Here is a 19606-nt window from a genome sequence, read left to right as displayed (position 1 = left end):
CAATTAACTATTCATTGTACATAGCTTCTGGAACTAGAAAGGGCAAAGTTTTTTAATAAATTGACAGTGAAATATTACCCGCTTTTCAATTGATTCAATATTTGGAATTATTTTAAAAAAGAAAGGTCAAAATGTACTGCAATGGAGTTTAATGTAAGACATTAGAAACTTAAAAAAAAAAAATCAAATATATTGATTTTGTAGTCTTTTTTGATGTAGAAATGGCAAGTACAGGTATACAGAATTCTTTAGAATTCTTTAGAATTACTTTTTCCAAGCAAATTTCATTATTACACATTAAAAAAATGCATTATATTATTTCTAGAACAGATTTATGAAAATACTGGAAAATAGCTTTACATGTATATACATATAAGTATCTAAGTCCATCTTTTGTTCAGTACAGCACTTTTAGTTCAGTAGATTGAAATGCTATTTTTTTTTTTTTTCCCTGAGTGCCTTTTCTAATGAAGCTGCTTTTCTGAATTGGAGCAGAGACTTTAGTGTTAGTGCCGTTCTTGCAAGAAAATCTAGCATTTTCTCCTGTCCTATTTGTTACCATATTTTGTTGTTCTGGTTTCATAACGCGTGTAGTTATTACCTTCCTCAAAAATTATTTTATTCTGTTCCTCTGGAAATATACAGATTTCTGTATATCTTCTATTTATGCATGAAACCACAAAGTACATACTTAATGTAGCCATGTGAACAGGGTGTCATGGGCTGTGCATTACACCTGTTAACCATCTTGGCATAGGCCATGAAATTTTCGGTAACCCTGATTATCTCCACAGAGCTTCTGAAATTCCTCCCAGTATTAGAATTCCAAGGCTGTCCAATATCAAGGGATTTTCTGACTTCTTCCTAACTTAAGCTTTTTTCATTGTGTATTGTTTTGTCTGTGGCCACCAGTGTAAGAATGTGATGTTAGGAAACACGTGGGGGACTGTAATAAAGGGACTATGGAACAGCAAAAAGTAGGCAAGCTTGTATTTGACTGAACTTAGGTGCAATATGGAAAACTTTTCCAGTTGTCTCATGAAGAACAGGAAAAAAGAGCAAATAAGATGTGCATGTGTAGAGTCTTGTAAAGCTATCAAAATAAATGAAGGAGAAAACGTGCATCTTGGTCCTTCCTTTCTTCTTTGCCCTTCCTATTTTTCCAAATTTGAATTAAGCTTCTCTCTGAATTGTTGCTGTCAAGTTCCAACTACCATGTGTGTCACTGGCCTATAAGAGCTGGGCAACTGATTCACAGAAGGGTGAAACTGTTATCTTTAAATGAAATAAGCTGTGTGAGCTTTTCACTGTTAAGGCCTCTAGGGAATCTTTGCAATTTAGTTTAGGATCGTGAGATCTTAGGGGAAAAAAAAATAACTCCATCATGTTCTCCTGACATCATTGTCAGATTGAGCCTCTGAATAGTACTTTCAGCAAAAGCAGGGAAGTTAATTTTTACAGTTTTATAATTGATTTCAAATCTAGATGCCTTACGCAGGTAAAAATTAATAGGACTTGGCGTTCCGGGGACCTCAAAACCTTCAGAATGTATTAGAAAGTATGTTTTTTGAACTTGACCTTTTAAACAAAAGTACAAAACCATCTTATGAATACAGGACATTATGTTGGCAGCAGTTGACATGATGGGTTTGAAGTAAACATGGGAAAAACATAGGCATTGCTTATTGTGTATTTAAAGACTCTTGCACTCTAGTGTGATTATCATAGTAAGAAGACTTATATGGAATAAAATAATAATTCAAAGGTTTATTCAGTTTAATGACAGCTACCATTTATATTTTGGGGTTTTTTCATTATCAACAACTGCTGTCTAATTCTGTGTGATTTCTCTGTTATGATAAATCAGAAAGGCGTAGGTAGTGAAATCTAGTATCTCCAACAAAATCAAGGAAACTCTGCATAAGTGAAAGCAAAGGATTACTATGTTTAAGGTGCTGTGAATATGCTTTCAAGGGGCCTTTTTTGCAAATAAATATGGAGTTTAGCTTTAGAAAGAGTACTACAGTAAGTAGGTAAGTAAAGTAAGTTAAGTAAGTAAGTAAAGGCTGTGTAAATAAATGATCTGAGACAGCCTATCTGAGAATAACTTGTAAATATGAGTTTATTTAACAACGTTTAATTAATTACTAATTTATAATAACTTAATAATTAATTAATTGATTATCACTAAAAATTGTGCCATTTCTCTACAACTCTTTACAGTCCTGCTGTGGTAGCATTTTGACACTGTTGTCATGAAGATTAGTGTTATGTTTTAGCTCATAGATTATGATGTTTTTAATTATTTTCTAAAAAAATAAATGTATAGCATGCAGATAGTTAAAATAGTGAGTTAAAACCTTTGAAATTTTATTTCTGTAATGAATTGCATTATGGATTTTGATTATGTGAAATTATCAAACATTTTAACTGTCTAGAAAGATACAGGTAATATATGAGGAAGGCCTATCTTTTAGCTTTAATTTCATGAATAAATCTTACTGCACATTGCTCCAGATTGATCTGTGCTAAGAAGTGAAGTCCCCACAGGTTTGTATGTCTGTTGTAATGGTGAAGATAGACTATTAAGGAGGAAGTATTAGTAGGTGGATCTGTTCTGCTCTCCCATTGTACATATTTTTGCTTTTAAAATACTAAGACTAAACAGATCCCTTTCCAAACACTATAGTATTTTCTTTTAAAACCTGGGAAGGACTTGAGTGAAGAAAAATGGCATAAGAGCACACTATCTGAGAATACTTTAATGTTAGGTCAGTGTAAAAAATCTATTGCCTTCAGTGCTTCTCTGTAGTATAGTTAATAATTCTTCTCAACACATAGGGAACATCAAATTATTTCATTAAATAAGCATCTTGATAATGAAAGATGCTGTGACACTGGTGATTCTATGAGCTTCCTCTGGGAAGTGACTGCAGATTCTCAATCCTATTGACAATAGACCTCAAAATAGGTCTACTATAGAAAAAATATGGGTCTTTTACTGAAAACTTGGCAATGAAGTTAAAGCTTGATGGACACATGTAACCTTTGTATATGATATAGCTTTGGTCAGATAGAACTCTTATAATCCAAAGATTAAACTATTTTGTTAGCAACCTTCAAATAATTCATCTTGGGTACTGACTAAAACCAGTACAGTCTGTGCAGATGAAATTGTGTGGCTACCTCAATATACTTCAATCAAAGTTTTAGAAAAGCACATAAATAATGTCGTTGAATGCTTGATCTTGACAAGAGGTGAAATTTTGTGAACTATTGAATCTATTATTGAACATGGCTGTCATTCTCAGATCACTCATCTTTTACTGGGTTTTAGGAGGTTGCGGTAAAATGTGTGCCAGTTTCAGGATGCCAAGTCTCATTTTTTCTGGGGTTCTTGACAGGTATAGTGGTAAGAAGAGGCAGTCATATTGTAGGAGACCTTCTCTACACAGTTAGAAGACTGATTTGCTGCTATACAATTTCAACAGTTAGCCAGTGCCAGTTGTCAGGTATATGGCAGATGTAGATTTGCTGTGATGTGTTTTCCTTGGGAATGCAGTTTATCAAAATCATAGTACTTTGAAGAATGCATTTTTTTCTATCTAGAACACCCACTCATAAAAATAAATGTTGAGTTTTGGATTGTATAAATATTGCTGTGTACACCAGATCTTATGATGAAACTATATTAAAGTTTTTTTTTTTAAATCTTTTTATTTGAAAATAACAGGAAGAGAGATTCTTGATTCAAATGCAGGTATTCTCCTATGTGAAAGCATGTCATACATCTTTTTTTGTTTGACTTGTCCTGCAAAATTACCTGTATTAACCTACCAAAGCAAAGCAGCAAAAGGGAAAATTGTGCCAAGGGAGAAGTAACATTTTTAGTAGTGCTATAAAACATACAATAGCATATAGCAGTATATGCTGTAGCATATAATGGATTATTGTTGCCAAGTTTTTGGAATGTAAATTGGTATCTTTTTTTATTTATTCCAATTATTTTGATGTTTTAGAATCAATTTTTTTATTTGATATGTATTTAGTCTCATACGTATGAATCAAACACTGACTCTCTTTCCAATGTGAATGAGTACATCTAAATAAATACCCTATTCTGTTAAGGCTGCTGAAACAGCACAAAAGAAATTGGGAATCATATTGTTTGCTTCTGGGTTTGGTAGCTACTCACTGAGCAACCTTTATGTGTGATGCACAGAATTCTTAGATTTCTGATCTGCAGCATTGGTAGAGCATTTATCTAACTCATCATTCATTAGAGTGTTATGTGGCTTTTGTTACCTTGTTAATATTTGTAGATTTGGGGATTTTTCTCTTAAAAGGATATTGTAAGTGAAAGTGTTGTCCCATTTTATTTTTTTAGCTTTATGGTTTTTTTGCCTTTTTGAAATTTTCCTACATAATTTGTGTTGTAACTTTAGTATAATTATGAACATTTAAATGCCAGTGTGACTAACTGTTTGAGTAATGAATTAAGGGTGGGCATTCAATAATTGAACTTGCATGGTATAATGGGCTTAATTAGCATTGATATATTGATATAATGCTTTACAACACTCTGAGGATGTGCATGTATTGAGCAATTTATCCTCCTAACATGCAGGTTAGTAAGGTTAGTATGGTGATGTTTATTCTACAGGTGGGTAAAGTGAAGACAGAGAAGTATGGGATGAAAGAATTTGTTCATGAAACATGAAGTTTCTGAAATGATACCTGAATTAGATGTGAGGTTTTCAGACTACCATTTCTTTGATGAACACACTTATCTTTTATGTGCTGTTCTTGACATATTTCAACTTCCTGCACTTATTTATTGTACTCTAAAGGAAATAAAACAATTTTAATTTGTACTACTTCAATGAAAGGAATGGCATGCCATTAATAACTTTCATATGAAATTAAGAACAAAAGCATTTACATTTTCCTCCTCCCCAATACACACTTTTGCTTTTTCTAGGTGGAGGAGTATCATCTTTAAAGTGATAACTATTTAAAACAATCTCTTTAAAATAATTAATTCTTACAGATGGTAGTGACTTCCTGCAACAAGAAAGAAAACAAGATGTCCATTCATATCAGCCCAAAGTCACTGCTTAGGCATTGATTCTTTCTAATTTTCTGTTTCTGTTAACGAAGATTGACTTAATTTATTTTCTAGAACCTGGGGTAATTTTAAAATAAGCAGAAAATCAAACTTTTAATGTATACTTTAGATTTTAATTTACCTGCAGAGACCAGTTAATTATTGGGTACTTTTAAATTGCTATTCTAATAATTAAAATGAAAACTGTATATAAAGTATCTTCTACTGCCTGGATCCATAATGAAGTTGTATGAATATTTATGCAATATTTACCAAAAAGAATTAAATAAAACATTATTTTACTTCATTCACAGCTTGGGGAGAAACAGCAAGATTTATAGGATACCTTATTTGAAAATAAATCTGTAAAGTAATTAACTGAAGGACTGTTAAACAAAGAACTGAGTTTGAAATTAGCTTTGAAAGTGATGTGTATTACAAACTGATATCTGTTGTGAAAATACATTGCATAGCCTGATTTTGACTTTTGTATAAGGGATACTGTTTTAAAAAATACTAAAAATTATTTATTTGTTTGTTTTGCAGGTCTTAACTGTTAAACTTTTCCCTTCTTTCTTTTGACAGTATTACCTAGTCATACTTGTGGCAACCCAGGAGAAATACCTAAAGGAGTACTTCATGGAACAAGATTCAACATTGGAGATAAAATCCGATATAGCTGTATCTCTGGGTACATCCTAGAAGGCCATGCCATGTTGACATGTATTGTGAGTCCTGGAAATGGCGCATCATGGGATTTTCCAGTTCCTTTTTGCAGAGGTAAACATGTAGATATGAAATAATTTAAAAATATTAAGACAATATTAAAATGGCAGATTAAATAAATTTATTTTGAAGGGGGTTTTGTTTGGTTTGTTTGTTTGGTTTGTTTGTTTGGTTTGTTTTTTTTTTACTTTCTGAATGTAAATGTACTAATGTACTGACTAAAGATCTGCACCATTTAAAACTGTAATCACATTTCAGAAGCAATGACTCTCCAGAGCTGACATTCAGAGGTAGATATTATATGCTGATCTTTATTCATTTTCAATTATGTAGCAATTGCTATATCAATTTGATGGCAGGATCTGGTAAATGCTTTTGAAGTTTCTTCTTTTGGAAACTTTTCATCAGGAAGGAGAAGTTTGAAATCTTCAACCATACAATGCTTGAAGGGGACCTCTGGTGATCCAATCCCTTTGAGTCCAACTCCTGCTCAAAGCACTGACAATTTCAAAGCTATGAACCAAAGGTCAGGTTGCTCAGGGCTTTGCCCAGTTGACAGTTTAGTATCTCTATGGATGGAGTTTCTAAGGCCTCTCTGGAAACCTGTTCTAGCGCATAGCTGCCCTCATTCTCATGTCCAATTCAAATTATCTTTTTACAGATTGTGTCCATTTCTTGTTCTCCTGTTGTGGACCTATAAAATGATTATGGTTCATCTCTCCTAAACTAAATAGCACCGTTAGATTTTCTCATAACTTCCTCTTTTCCAGGCTGAAAAATCCATTTTCCTCATTCTTGAGTCTCATACATATGTTCTTCAGCATCTTAACCATTTTAGTGGCCCTTCTCTGCACTTGTTCTACTCTGTCAATGTCAATATCTCCTTTGTGCTAGGATACCATAAAACGGACACAGCATTTCATACGGGACCTCCTGAGTGGCAAGTAGATGAATTCTTTAACTCTCTCTCTTTAGCTTCTGGCTCTGTTCTTGCTCATGCAACCCAATAAGGAGGTAAGCCTTCAATGGTGCAAAGTACACCACTGACTCCACTTGTGTTTCACCAGGAACTCAGGTCATTTCATCAGAGCTGCCACCTTGCAAATACTTTTTGCATGGGATGATCCTGTTCCAGGTATAGGACTTTGCATTTTTGTTCTGTAATTTCATGAGATTCCTGTCATTCTTCCAGCTTCTTGAAGCCTTTTCTCAAAGGCTATCATCAACGCCTGTCTGAATGACAGCCCTGCCTTTCAGGGTGCCATCTGCAAACCTTGCCAGGGTGCGTTCAATCCCATGCTCCAGGCTCAGGGTGAAGTTACTATACATATTCAGCCCCAGTTTGAATCCCTGGGCAGTGTCGCAAGTCACTGACCACTACCTTGACTTTAAACAGTTGGCCTCTGCTGTCTGAGCCAGATGGTCCAGGCAGATTTTCACTCGCATAATAGTCCACCCATCGAGTCTGTATGCCCTCTATTTGTCTACAAGGATATAGCGGGGAACAGCGTTCTGAAAAATCTGTTAACTTCAGGCTAAATCATTCCATCAAAGAAAGCATTCAGGTAGCCAAGGATGATTTGCATCGACAAAAGCTGCCTGTTCCTGTTCACCTTTATGTCCTTTGTGTGCTTGGGAATGGTTTTCATAAACACCTTCAACATAATTTTCTGGAGGTCTGAGGTAAACTTGACAGATAAACAGTTGGTAAGATTCTTGGGGTTTTTTTTAAATGAGAAATGAAAAATTTTCTTTTTTCCAGTCATTGGTAATCACCCTTGATTGTCACTCGAATCATTTGAACATGTATCATTCAAAGATGACACAGAGCAACCTCACACTGTGGCACACCAAGAACCCTGATGTGCATACTGTTAAGTACACTTATGAACTTACATACTGTTACGAACTTGTACATATCCTGTTTACTTCTGTAGTTCCTTGTATAGTTTCTCCTGTGCTGTGGCTACTATTTTTCTTCCCAAAACTTCTGCATGTTATTGAGAATTGGCAGTCTTTGCTAATGAAGAGAGAAGCAAAGGGACACTGAGTGCCTCAGCCTTTTTCATGTCTTCATCACAAGGTCACTTACCCCACTGAACAGCAGGCCACCATATCCTTCATTTTCTCTTTGTTGTTGATACACCTACAGAATGGTTTCTAGAATGGCCACTCTTAACATTACTCACCAGTTTCATTCCATCTGAGCTTCAACCTTCCTCCTTCTATCCCTGCATTCCTGAGCAACACTTCCATATTCCTTTCAAGTAGCTTGTCCCTGCTTTCACAGTTTGTACATTTTAAAAAAATGTATTTGTATTTCAGTTATTTGTATTTGGTATTTCAGTTAAAAAATCTCACTCAGGCATTTCATGTTCAAACCCAGCAGCCTCCTGCCATGCATACACATTTATGCACTAGAAATAGATGCACCATTATTGAGCTTTGAGGAAGCTACCCTTGAAGTCCAACAAGCTGTCCTGAGCCCTGTAGCCCTTCAAGGCATCGGCCCATAAGAGCCTGTCTGTCACTTCACAAAGAAGTTGAAATCTTCTCTGCTGAGGTCCAAGGAGTTTATTCTACTACCTGTCTTCCACACTTCCCTTAGAATCTTCGGCTCACGTGTGTCACTTAGGTGAATGGTTCTTTGTTCCTAGTTGACTTGTCCAGTGCCTGCATTATTCCCAATGAACTGAGAGATCTAGTGAATTGCTTGCCCTCTGTCATGCTGCCATCCTCACAGATGTTGGGATGGTTAAAGTTTCCCATGAGAACCAGAGCCTGTTGTTGGGAAACTTCTAGTTGTTTAAAAGTTTTGAATACCTCTTGATCAAGTGGTCTGTAGCAGATATTCAGCATAATGATCTCCCTCTTGGCTTCCCCTTCTTGTTCTAGCCCACAGGAGCTCAATGAGTTTGTTGCCTGTGGTGTAGCTGAGCTCTGTTCATTCAAGATCTTACTTGATCTTGGGAGGGTGCAGCCTCTCCTTTCGTTGCTGTTTCTCCAAAGAGCCCGTGTCTATTCATTGCAGCCCTCCAGTCAGGTGAGCTGTCCCACTAAGTGTCTGTAATCACAATGACACCACAGTTCTGTAACTATTCATACCCTTTCAATTTGTTCAGTTTGCTTCCTATGCAGCACATTTCTGTATACAGGCACTTCATCTGGGATTCCGGTCATATTACTTTCTGAGCAGGAGGGAGAGAAACATTCATTGCCTTGTCGCATGGCTTCTTCCCTGGGCCAGTTCTACCACTTACTTGAGGGTTTTGGCCTGCATCCCTGACAAATTCAGTTTAGAGCTCTCCTCACTAGTTCAACAAATCTCTTGCCCTGTTCAGCCAGGCAGATCCCTGCTCTCCTCATTTCTTTTAGAGTCAAGTGTGGTTCTGCAGGAATCTGATGATCCTGCCTGAGCTTTTCCTTTTCCATTAAGGAGAGCTCATCTGGTCTCTTATGCTTTTCACCTCAATCCCAAGCCCTATGGTCATCCTTTACTGCTAAAATTCTCCCTTGGAAGTATTATTAGTACCCATGTGGATGGGCAACAAAGGGTGATTGTTGTCTTTTGTTATAGTTTATAAAGGTTTCTTGTGACTGAAGGGTCTGACAATGTAATTCCTCACAGCAAAGAAATATTTTTGTAAATTTCTGTGCTCCAAAACAAATGCAGGAGTTCGTAATAATAATAAAAAACACCAGCACCACCCAAAAAACCCCAACAAAACAACAAAAACCCCAAACCCAACAGATTTGGGTCATGTTTGTTGTTTGATTTCAATCAGTACAAAAAAAGATCTTTTTTATTAGTGCTTCAAAACAGGAGGAAAACAGAAATTTTCTAACCTTTCAGTTATATGATCTTCGATTTTTTTAATCTTTCTAATAAGAGGTAATAAACAGGTTTCAGAAAAAAATACATGTCATAAGTTCATGGTGTTGTCAGTGTCTACTAAATATTTGCCTGTTTCTACAGGTACTGTCCAGTTTGGCAGTGTTTGTTGCATAATTTTTTTCAAAATTTTGTTCATAATTTGTAACTCTTTGCATTTAACCTATTAATAAAAACTCAAGTGGAGTTCTAATCTACATATAAAACTTAAATGAATCCAAAGAAATCTGTACTTTCTTTCAAGAAATTAGAACCATAAACCCCACCCTTATTGAACAGTTAGTGATTTATGTGAGCTGAGGCATTGCCTCAGTGGACTTTTAGAGTTCACGTGGAATTTGGGTTTGATGATGGATTTTAGACATTCCTTATTTTATCGGTCTGGAAGAAATGCATGAGGTAGCCCCTTCCATTCATTTTCCAAATGTTCCCCTATTGTTTCTCTAAGAACCTTGGTCTTTTCCATGAAAGCACCATTTGTTACAGTTTTGTTTCCAGATGTTGGGTTTTTTTTGGGGGGGCATTGTAAACTGATTTCATGGCATCCATGCAATAGAATATAGCAGAGTGAAGCTACATGGTTTATATACACAAAAAAAATCATAACAACCTTGTTCTCTCTGGTATGTTTCCCTATTTTTGTTGATGCTAGCAAATTACTATTTTCTGCAATTGTGTTGTTTAATATTTTCATGAATATTAAGAAGCTGGTGTTGAGTAATTTATACATTATCTAACTGTACAAATGCTGATTCTGTTAGAAAAAAACATCCTAGTGAATTATTAAGCCATTAAGATGTAGACAGCATAGACTCTTGTACGTGCTATTTTGTTTCTTTGGCTGCTAATCAATTTCAGAGGTTCTCCCTTTATAGAGTACAGCCATGCTGAGGGTGGTGGAGCTGAACTGTACTGCGGATCATTTATGGGTTAGAATGAACTCTAATTCTTTTGATAGAAATAAAATTCATTTGATAGAAATCAAAGCTGCAGTGAATGACATTTTTAGAAAGTTTAATAATTTCACTGTCAAGACATTTACTTTATCTTTTTTTTTTCTGATTTCTTTCAATCAACTATGATTTTTTGTGTGTGTGAAAATATGGCAGCTTCCAAACTGGAAATGATAAAAAACAGTCCCTCCCAAAAATAGAAAACAGCCCCCAAAGAAAAGTTCAAAGGCAAATTCTGAAAAGAGAAGTCAAAAAATAGTCCTGTTTTTCCATGTGGTAAGTAAGAGCAGCCATGGACTTCTCTTTTAGTAGAAGCTAACCGAGAAGTTTACCATGAGTTTCTGCAAAAAGTCATATAGGTGGCTTACAAAAATTGACAGAGAGAATCATTGACTCACCTAAGTTATTCTGGCTTTGTCCTCTGAATGGAAAGGATCTTTGTTGTTTCAGTCTTGGGTACCATAATAGTGTCACACAAAATACTCACCTTCATTGTCTTGAGACTGAATTACTGTGTGGTTGGTACAAGTCTGAAAAATTTGAAAGTTAATTTCATTCTCTGCAGTTACTCCACCAGTAGCTCATTTATGATATGTGACTACTTCTAAATGAACTTTCTATAATTAAGTTCTCAATTCTTAGTAATTTTGAGAATTTAGAAAGACACCCAATTATTGGTGGGAAAACAAAGAAAAAATAACAATGACAAGCCAGTAAAAGGTACCATGTGACAAAAAGGTCCAAACAGATCAAGTAATAATTAATCAGATTCCAGATTTAAGAAGTTTTATTTGAGAAATACTTTTGTGAATAATATACAATCAAGAAGGTATTCTTAGAATAAATGAAGGAAGAAAGGATAAAGAGTTTATGATTCACTATAGAGTAATATAAACTAAATGCAGAGATTAAGAGATTATATTTTTGAGACATATAGTAAACAGAGAGTGAAGTTTTTGGTGTTATACATACCTTCTGATGTAGCAAGTAATTCTCTGATGTAATTTCTTCTGAGCCTCTGAGGTTCAGATGGATATGATCTAATAAGTTTAAGGAGGAGAAAAAAAATGCCCTGATCCCATCATTTATCCATTTTTAAATATATATATACACATAAGAAATAAAGAAAAAGAAAAATAAAATATCCCAACAATTCTTCTTATTGATGTTACAGTTACATAATAAAGTGAGAATATTTTTCCAAATCTTAACTTTTAGAGTTACATGGCAGATTCCTGCCTGAGCAATTTCGTTCACTTTCAGAATAATCTGAATTGGTGAAATGTTTACATTGAGGTGAAGTTTAAACGAAGCTCGTTGTAACTGGTCGAATAGAAAGTCAGAGAAGTGTTTCAGGAAAATCAGATAGGATACACTGAATAATTTCTTACACAGTAGCGCAGGACTGACTGTCACACCGCATCCAACAGTGATATGGACACAGCTGCAAGTTTTCTTTCCTCTGTGTGTGTGTCTAAGTATATATCTATTTACACATACAGATATTTATGTTTATATATTCTTGTTCTAACACGTATCAGTAGGTATGGAGGGATCAGATAAAAAAAAGATGTCAGATCAAAGCTGGATCTGTGCAAAAAGGTGTTTGCAAGACAGGAACTAGAAGTGAAAAATGAGATTAAGAGTACAATGAAAACATAGTGAGGGTACCCAGAATTATATGGTAAAGTCAAATAATGAAAAACAGGACTTCAGTCTGGCCATTAGAAACACAAGCAAAGTTGTCATCAGAGGAAGATACAATGAGTCAGTACAAATGTACGAAAAGCTCATGGTCAGGTCGAAAAAGATGAAGAATTTCATAACTGCATGTAGACTTCTAGGAATAGCTAGACTAACTTTCCTAATTATTAAAAAAATACATGTAAAATCTGCAAGTCGTTAATTTGCCCTCAAATAATTTTTCCTTTTCACTTTTTGCTTCAAAATTGGGGCTTTACTGTTAATTTGTTGTAGACTGTTATTTTAAGGGATCATGATCAGTGTTAAAATACAAATATATAATCAAGTGAAAGACTATCATATCACTGGAAAACATCTTAGGATAATTAATTGAAAAAGAAGAGAGTCTTTACAAGATAGCCAGAAGACTGATCTTTTATTTCTGAGGGGGAGAGGGTGTGAGATTACAGACTGTTGATTAATTTTTTAACTTCTTAATCTAGCTGTCCTCTCTTAAGACCGTTTCTGCATGAAAGAGGTGGCAGAGTTGGTGTTTTGGTTTAGTTAGCTCAAGCATGTACTATCACTTAATAACTGAACTTTTCTGCCAGGTTAGCAAATAGTTTGTCCATCACTATTTCTGTCAAATTTGAAATTTATAACTTTGTTGACTAATAGATCAGATTTCCTCTGCAGAGCAGATGACTGGAAATTGGTCTTTGTATACATAACTGATATGATAGAATACATAAGAATTGTAAAAGGGTATTAAATTAGAGCACAATGTTTACAAAGAAAAAATGCACCAATCTCAAGGCCCAAGAAGCACAAGACTACCCCACTGAGTCCAGTATTGTCAGGGCCTATTACTACGGGAGAACCCTGCTGGGGTCTGCTTAAATTGAGCTCACTGAAACGTCAAAGCAAAAATGTTCAAAGTAGTGCTACAGCTGCAATGGGTGCCCACAGGTGCCTACACAAGTTGCCACAATTTCTGCAAATTTATTTTGTACATAGTGTTACCTTGAAGTGAGAAATCTTACTTTTTAATATATGTAAAATAGACACTGTTTTCCCAAAACACAATAATTTCTGAAATTTAACAAAATAAATTCCATTCTACTTAGAGAGCAATCCAAATTATTTTGAAGTGCCCTCTGAAAACCCTGAAGAGAGAAAGAAAAAGTCATTTTAGGTGCATGATCTAATGAGTATTTAATTTATATGAAGTTGATCAACAGCAAGAGAAGAAATTGAGAAAGGGAGGCAAACTGATTAGAGCACTTATCTGGGATGCAGTACATCTGGCTTCAAAGAAGAAAAAAACCCCCAACCTTCTGACAATTTTCTAATTTTTTAAACACTGAAAAGAAGCACAGGTGTTGGCTTTTACTTATTCAAAATAAAGTATGTAAAAACCTAAAATATTAAAGAAGATCAAGAAGTAGAAGTGAATATTTTGATGGTTAAAGAGCTGGTTGCCAATTAGAACTAGATTAGATCAATGAGTTGTCTGATGAACATGTAGTGCTACACCATTGTAACACTTAGTGATGTTTTTACTCTTTATGAATCTGGCAGTTTAACAGCTTGACAGTTGGCATTTTCATACTAAAATTTATTTTTAATCTTGGCATTGATATAATATGGCTTGGGTTTAGGTTTTTGTCAGTGAGATGTTTTAAAATGATAATTTTAAAATCCTATTTCAAAAAATCATGTAACTAACTGCTCATATGAACCATTTCCAAAATATCCAAAGCATGTATCTGTGAAAGTATTCATGATAATTTCACAGATGTGTTATCTCTACCAAAGAACTTTATTAAATGAGGTACATTGTCTACTTTTTCACAAATGAACTACAGAAAAATGCCATTTAATAAAGAATTGAAGAAATTCATAGAGTATCTCAGGTTGGAAGGGATCCATAAGAACATGGAGTCCCACTCCCTGCTCCTCACAGGACTTTCTAGAACCAAACCATATGACTAAGAACATCATCCAGACACTCCTTGAACTCTGACAGTCTTGGTGCTGTGACCATTTCCCTGGGGAACCTGTTCCAGTGACTGAACATCCTCTCACTGAAGAACCTTGTCGTGTCGTCTAACCTGAACTTCCCACAATGCAGCTTCATTCCATTTCCTTGTGTCCTGTCGCTGGGCCCCAGAGACAGGAGACCAGCACCTCCCCCTCCGCTGCCCCCCTTGAGGAAGTTGCAGGCTGTGATGAGGTGACCCCTCAGCCTTCCCTTCTCCAAGCTGAACAAGCCGAGTGACCTCAGCTGCTTTTTCTATGTCTTATCTCGAGACCTTTCACTATCTTGGTTGCCCTCCTCTGGACACAATAATTCAATGTCCTTTTTAAATTGAGGTCCCTCAAACTGCACACAGTACTTGAGGTGGGGCCGCACCAGTGCAGTATGGAGTGGGACAGTCACCTACCTCGACCAGCCAACAGTGCTGTGCTTGATGCACTCCAAGGCATGGTTGGCCCTTCTGGCTGCCAGCACACACTGTTGACTTGCCATAGACCCAAACCCCTAGATCATCTCTCTCCATGGGACTGCCTTCCAGCCTCAATAAATAAAGAACTGTTTCAGTGGTGTTTTTAATAAGGTATGCTAAATAATGTATGCCCATGGTTCATTTAGAACCCTCTTAAAGCTGCAGTTTTCTATAATTGATAATACTTTAGAAAATTTGACTCAAAATGACAGTATGTCATTTGATGAAAATTTATAAAATATCACTCAAGTTTTTCATTGCATCTATTTTGTTGCTAGTGATAAAGAACTAAGAAAATTACTATGAATGGTATAAGAAAACTTTCTTATTATGAATTTTGTACTTTTAAGTCACAGCTGTATTTTTATCAGTTATGTTACAATAGTAATGTAGTGAAATGATCTTTCAAATGAGAAGTTGAATAGCCAGTTCTGATCATTTACATTCATATTTGAAATTAATTTTGAAAAGTTAGATGAGTTTTAAATGCTTTGATCATTATGCAGTAAACATTTTTCACTTCTGTAAATATTTTATTAGGGTTTTTTTAATGAAACAGGCATATAGAACACAGAACATCACACTCTGGAAGGCATTTGTGTGGAAACGCGAGGAAAGCCCTGTAAAAATGACCGAATGTTTGACAGATATCTAAGCCAATTTAAATATGGAGTTTTCTAAGATACTGTTTCATTTTTTATCCCTTCCTTGGATATCTGCTTAGCAGGGCTTCCATCTCACTTGTAGGAAGATCTCATTTATGCAAAACACAGCTTACAAAAATTGTCAGATTGTTATTTTTGGTGAAATGACTCTTTCTAGTTTGAATGAAAATACAAGATTTTTCAATGGCTGCTATGTGATTCCTCAGTGATTTTGATGGATATGTTTATCTGTTTTAGCTAAGCTACACATCTATACAGTATATATGGTTTTTGTGAAGTGCTGCCTGCCGTATCTGTTTGCATATGTACTTTGTATAAGATGCATATTCTCTAAATTCAGAGCACTTAAATCCTGACTACTGAGAGATCCAAATGTTTCTAGCTTTATACTTGAAGTAGTCATTTATGCTGATACAAACAGCACTTTGTGCAGTTGCTTACAACTTGAAAATAACCATGAGTGTTTGGAATTAATTACTTGCACATTTTAAAATGCAATTTGTTAATCGCTTAGAGTTTGAGTTCATGAAGCCTGAGGCACTATCTGCTATCAAATTATTCCAAGCACAGTGATGCATTAAGATTCCTAAGCACTGTTCTAGCTCGCTGAAAAGCATAACGTGGAGAATGCTATGGACAAGAAGGATGATCATTCAAAGGAGGCCAACTAGCTCTGGGGCCAGGTGGTGAAACGCACTGTATGTCTGGACACATTATGTCTTCTGCTCCCTGAGTGGCGTGGCCACATCCTCCCTGCCTGTGCTCACTCTTAGGCCATTTATTACGTTTGAGCTTTAAATAGTTTCGTTGCCTTAGCCTGGGTACCACCTCTGATGGGGGAAGTCCCTGAACCATGGTCTCCTGGAACATGGGACATATGTCAGAGGAAGGATCATTCTTTCTTCAAAAGCAGCTGCTTTTGCTGCAGTCTTTCCCTAACACATCCATATCTGTCAGAGAGAAAATAGTGACTTTTTGGTCCAAGTTAGTTTCTGTGGTCTTACTTAACTAATGTTCCCTTTCCGTTTGTGAGCTGACTTGGTTTCTTGCAAGCCTCTTTGAAATGGTGTTATTAATAGATTAAAAAGCTATGCATCCCCCTGACAGATATCTGTAGTAGCCTGAGATCCTTTGGCTTTCATTGGTAATGCAGAGCGTTAGATTTTTGCGTGTGATTGCCAGAAATAATCAACTACATAAACCTTCTTTGTCAGCTGTAAATTCCAGAGCTTTAGAGCTCAGAGCTTATTCAATGGCTTTGCAGCAGAAACACTGAGTAGCATTGTAATTACCACTACCATGTTACTTAGTGTCAGTATAAACACAGTGGGAGATGATGTCATTGAGAATCATATATAAAAAAAAAAACAACAGCAAGCAGCTAGTACCAATGAGTTATGGCTAACTTAGGATTTAGCACATCTTGCTGGTTACCGTGGATGGGAAAAGCCTGCTTGCTGGCTTTCAAGAATACAGGTAGAAGCTGTATGCATTATTACTAGAACTCATACCCTTACATTTTGATTCTTAAAAAAGATAAAAAATAAAAAACCCCACACTGTTATGGCAAAATATGAACAGGAAGAAAGCCTGGACAAAAAAAAAGAAAAAAAAAAGGTAGAAGTCATCAGGTTTTGCTTTTTGATGGTTCATTCAAACTCTGATAGTGATGATGGCCACAGTAGAAATCAAAAACTCATTGTAAGTTTCTGTACTGAAGGCACAGGATGTGTGAAGTAAATTTGTTTGTTCTTTGCTGAGTTAGATGATGATCTGAATTGAATTGCTTGAAAGCTATGCATTTTGTTTAAAAAAACAGGAAAACCAGGTAAATCTAGGTATTATTGGATAACAAACCTTTCTGATTTATTATGGATTTACAATAGTTTTTAAATTATTGTAATCTTTGCGTGTATTATGCACTAGGAATTTTGAATTTGATTCTCAACTTTATCCATGAGTTCTTTATTTTTCACTTTCTTTCCCCTTTCATCCCTCAGAGCCACATGGCCTTTTTAATATGCACTGTATAAAAAGCCAGGAATTGAGGGAGGAATCACAAAAATGATGTGATTTCACCAACAAAAAGAAATATTTTAGAAGTGTAGATCTATTCCACCTCTTAATCTCATTCATCTACAAAAGAACACATAAATATCAGGGTCCAGAAAGTAAGATATGAAATTTGTTGAAAAGTGTTATGAAACTCAATAAGGCTTTGGCAGCCAAGGTTATGTTACATTTCTTTATGTCAAAATTTTTTTTTGCGTTTAGAATAGTAAAGATAACTAGCTGTTTTAATCTCTTCAGCAGCTTTCTCTCCTCTTTTTAGTCAAATTAATGGTCCACACAATATGTAAATGTTAAATAAATTATTGTGTTTCTTCCTTTCTCGCAATTCTGCCTTTTATTTCAGTCCCTTATTAGCTATTTATTCTTTTTTAATATTCTACTTTTTTTAACATCCAGCTAGAGTATTCCTCTTCCTTGGATTGAAATGAATCCTTTTTCCTTCAAACCTTCCTTTAAAACTCACTTTCACTGACAGGCTTTCAACTGTGATTGAGAAGAGCAGCTCTACTCCTACCCCTTTCTGTTGTCTTAATTAGCTATGCAATTATTAGACTGTAAGTTCCTTGTGTCATGCATCTTGCCAAACTCTTTTTTTTCCATATCTCCACATGTACTTATAGTATGCAAATAATGCCTAACGATAGTAGCAGTAGCTAAAGATGATAAAACAGATAAAAATGAAATACTTCTGATCATTCATGTATGCAAAAATATTTTTAATTGCTATTGCTGTAGCTTTCATAGCCACATTATAACATATTAAGAGCCACTTGATTCATTTTTATTATTTTATGCCAATGAATTGTATGGATGGCATGTTTTGTTGCTTTTTAAAAATTATATGCTTTAATACCCAATACTACTAATAATCTGCATATCTTTAAAGCTTACATTAAAAACTTATGGGGCAAAGAAGAGTACAAGAAGTCTGCTAAAATCCTTTGACAACTTTAAATAACAGTCCGGGCTTAGCAGGAAACTCCTATGATCTGTATTTTTTGAAATTTAGTTCATAGCTATTAAAATTATATATGTTATTAACTAATGATGTGTTAACCTTGGATGGTCCATCTGACAGCAAAATTTTCTCAATTTATTTGTGATCTGTAAAAATCCTATTTCAGAACTAAAGACTTGAGAATGGCTAGTATGATTTTAGTAATGCTTCCTAGTTTAGGACAGCATCTATATCTGTAAGAATATTTTTTTTTGCTGCATTTTATTGTATTTATAAGAAATGCGGGACATCTTAAGAAATAAAATGTTCAATGTTTTTAATTTATATCAGAGATAGCCTAACTGTATTTCTGTGATTCTCTGCCCAGTTCTTAGGCTTCTTCTGTGGGCACTTTCACAAAGTCAAAGTAGAAGTTCCCCAAATCAGCTCACAGTAGGTGTCTCTGCTAACTTTATCCTTGTTTGGCCTGGCACTAAAGTGTCACCAACAATGAAAAAAATTCAAGAAGTCCAAACCAACAATCTGTGCTGCTTAACGGACAGAAAATATTTTATTCTGTTCACACGGATGTTATTTTGTTTCTCTGTGTGTGTGTATATCTATCTATATATATGTAGGTACATATATGTATATGTGTGTACCTATATGTATATGGGTGTGTATATATATATCTTTGGGTACTCTGCACACAGAAGGGAAGAGCTGGGTTTGCTGTGGCAGAAGCAGGGGTGATACTTCACTTGTTCAAAGTGCAGCTCCACTAGTAAATGATATTCTCTTCATCAGCTGAAGGAGCTTGTGGTGGGACACTGCGTGGGACAAGTGGAACTATTTCAAGTCCTCACTTCCCTTCCGAGTATGAAAATAATGCTGATTGCACCTGGACCATATTGGCTGAACCAGGAGATACCATTGCTTTGGTGTTTACTGACTTCCAGTTAGAGGAAGGATATGACTTCTTAGAGATCAGTGGAACAGAAGCACCATCAATATGGTAAGTCAGAGATCTTGTAAAGATCTCAGTTTCTCGTCTTTTTTT

The 19606-nt window shown here is 35.4% G+C and overlaps 1 protein-coding gene across 1 annotated transcript in view; it reads left to right on the top strand.

Annotated features, from left to right (window-relative positions):
* The window catches only part of CSMD1 (CUB and Sushi multiple domains 1), a 1203943-nt gene that overhangs the window by 559109 nt on the left and 625228 nt on the right, over positions 1 to 19606 (top strand). The window contains exons 4-5 of the mRNA XM_013299736.3: positions 5693 to 5887; positions 19354 to 19561. Of these exons, the coding sequence (XP_013155190.2) occupies positions 5693 to 5887; positions 19354 to 19561 (403 nt within the window). The remainder of the gene's footprint in view (positions 1 to 5692; positions 5888 to 19353; positions 19562 to 19606) is intronic.

Source organism: Falco peregrinus, chromosome 7 (genome assembly GCF_023634155.1).
Source record: "Falco peregrinus isolate bFalPer1 chromosome 7, bFalPer1.pri, whole genome shotgun sequence".
In the NCBI taxonomy this organism is placed as follows: Eukaryota; Metazoa; Chordata; class Aves; order Falconiformes; family Falconidae; genus Falco; species Falco peregrinus.
This window is presented reverse-complemented; position numbering and strand designations above follow the sequence as displayed.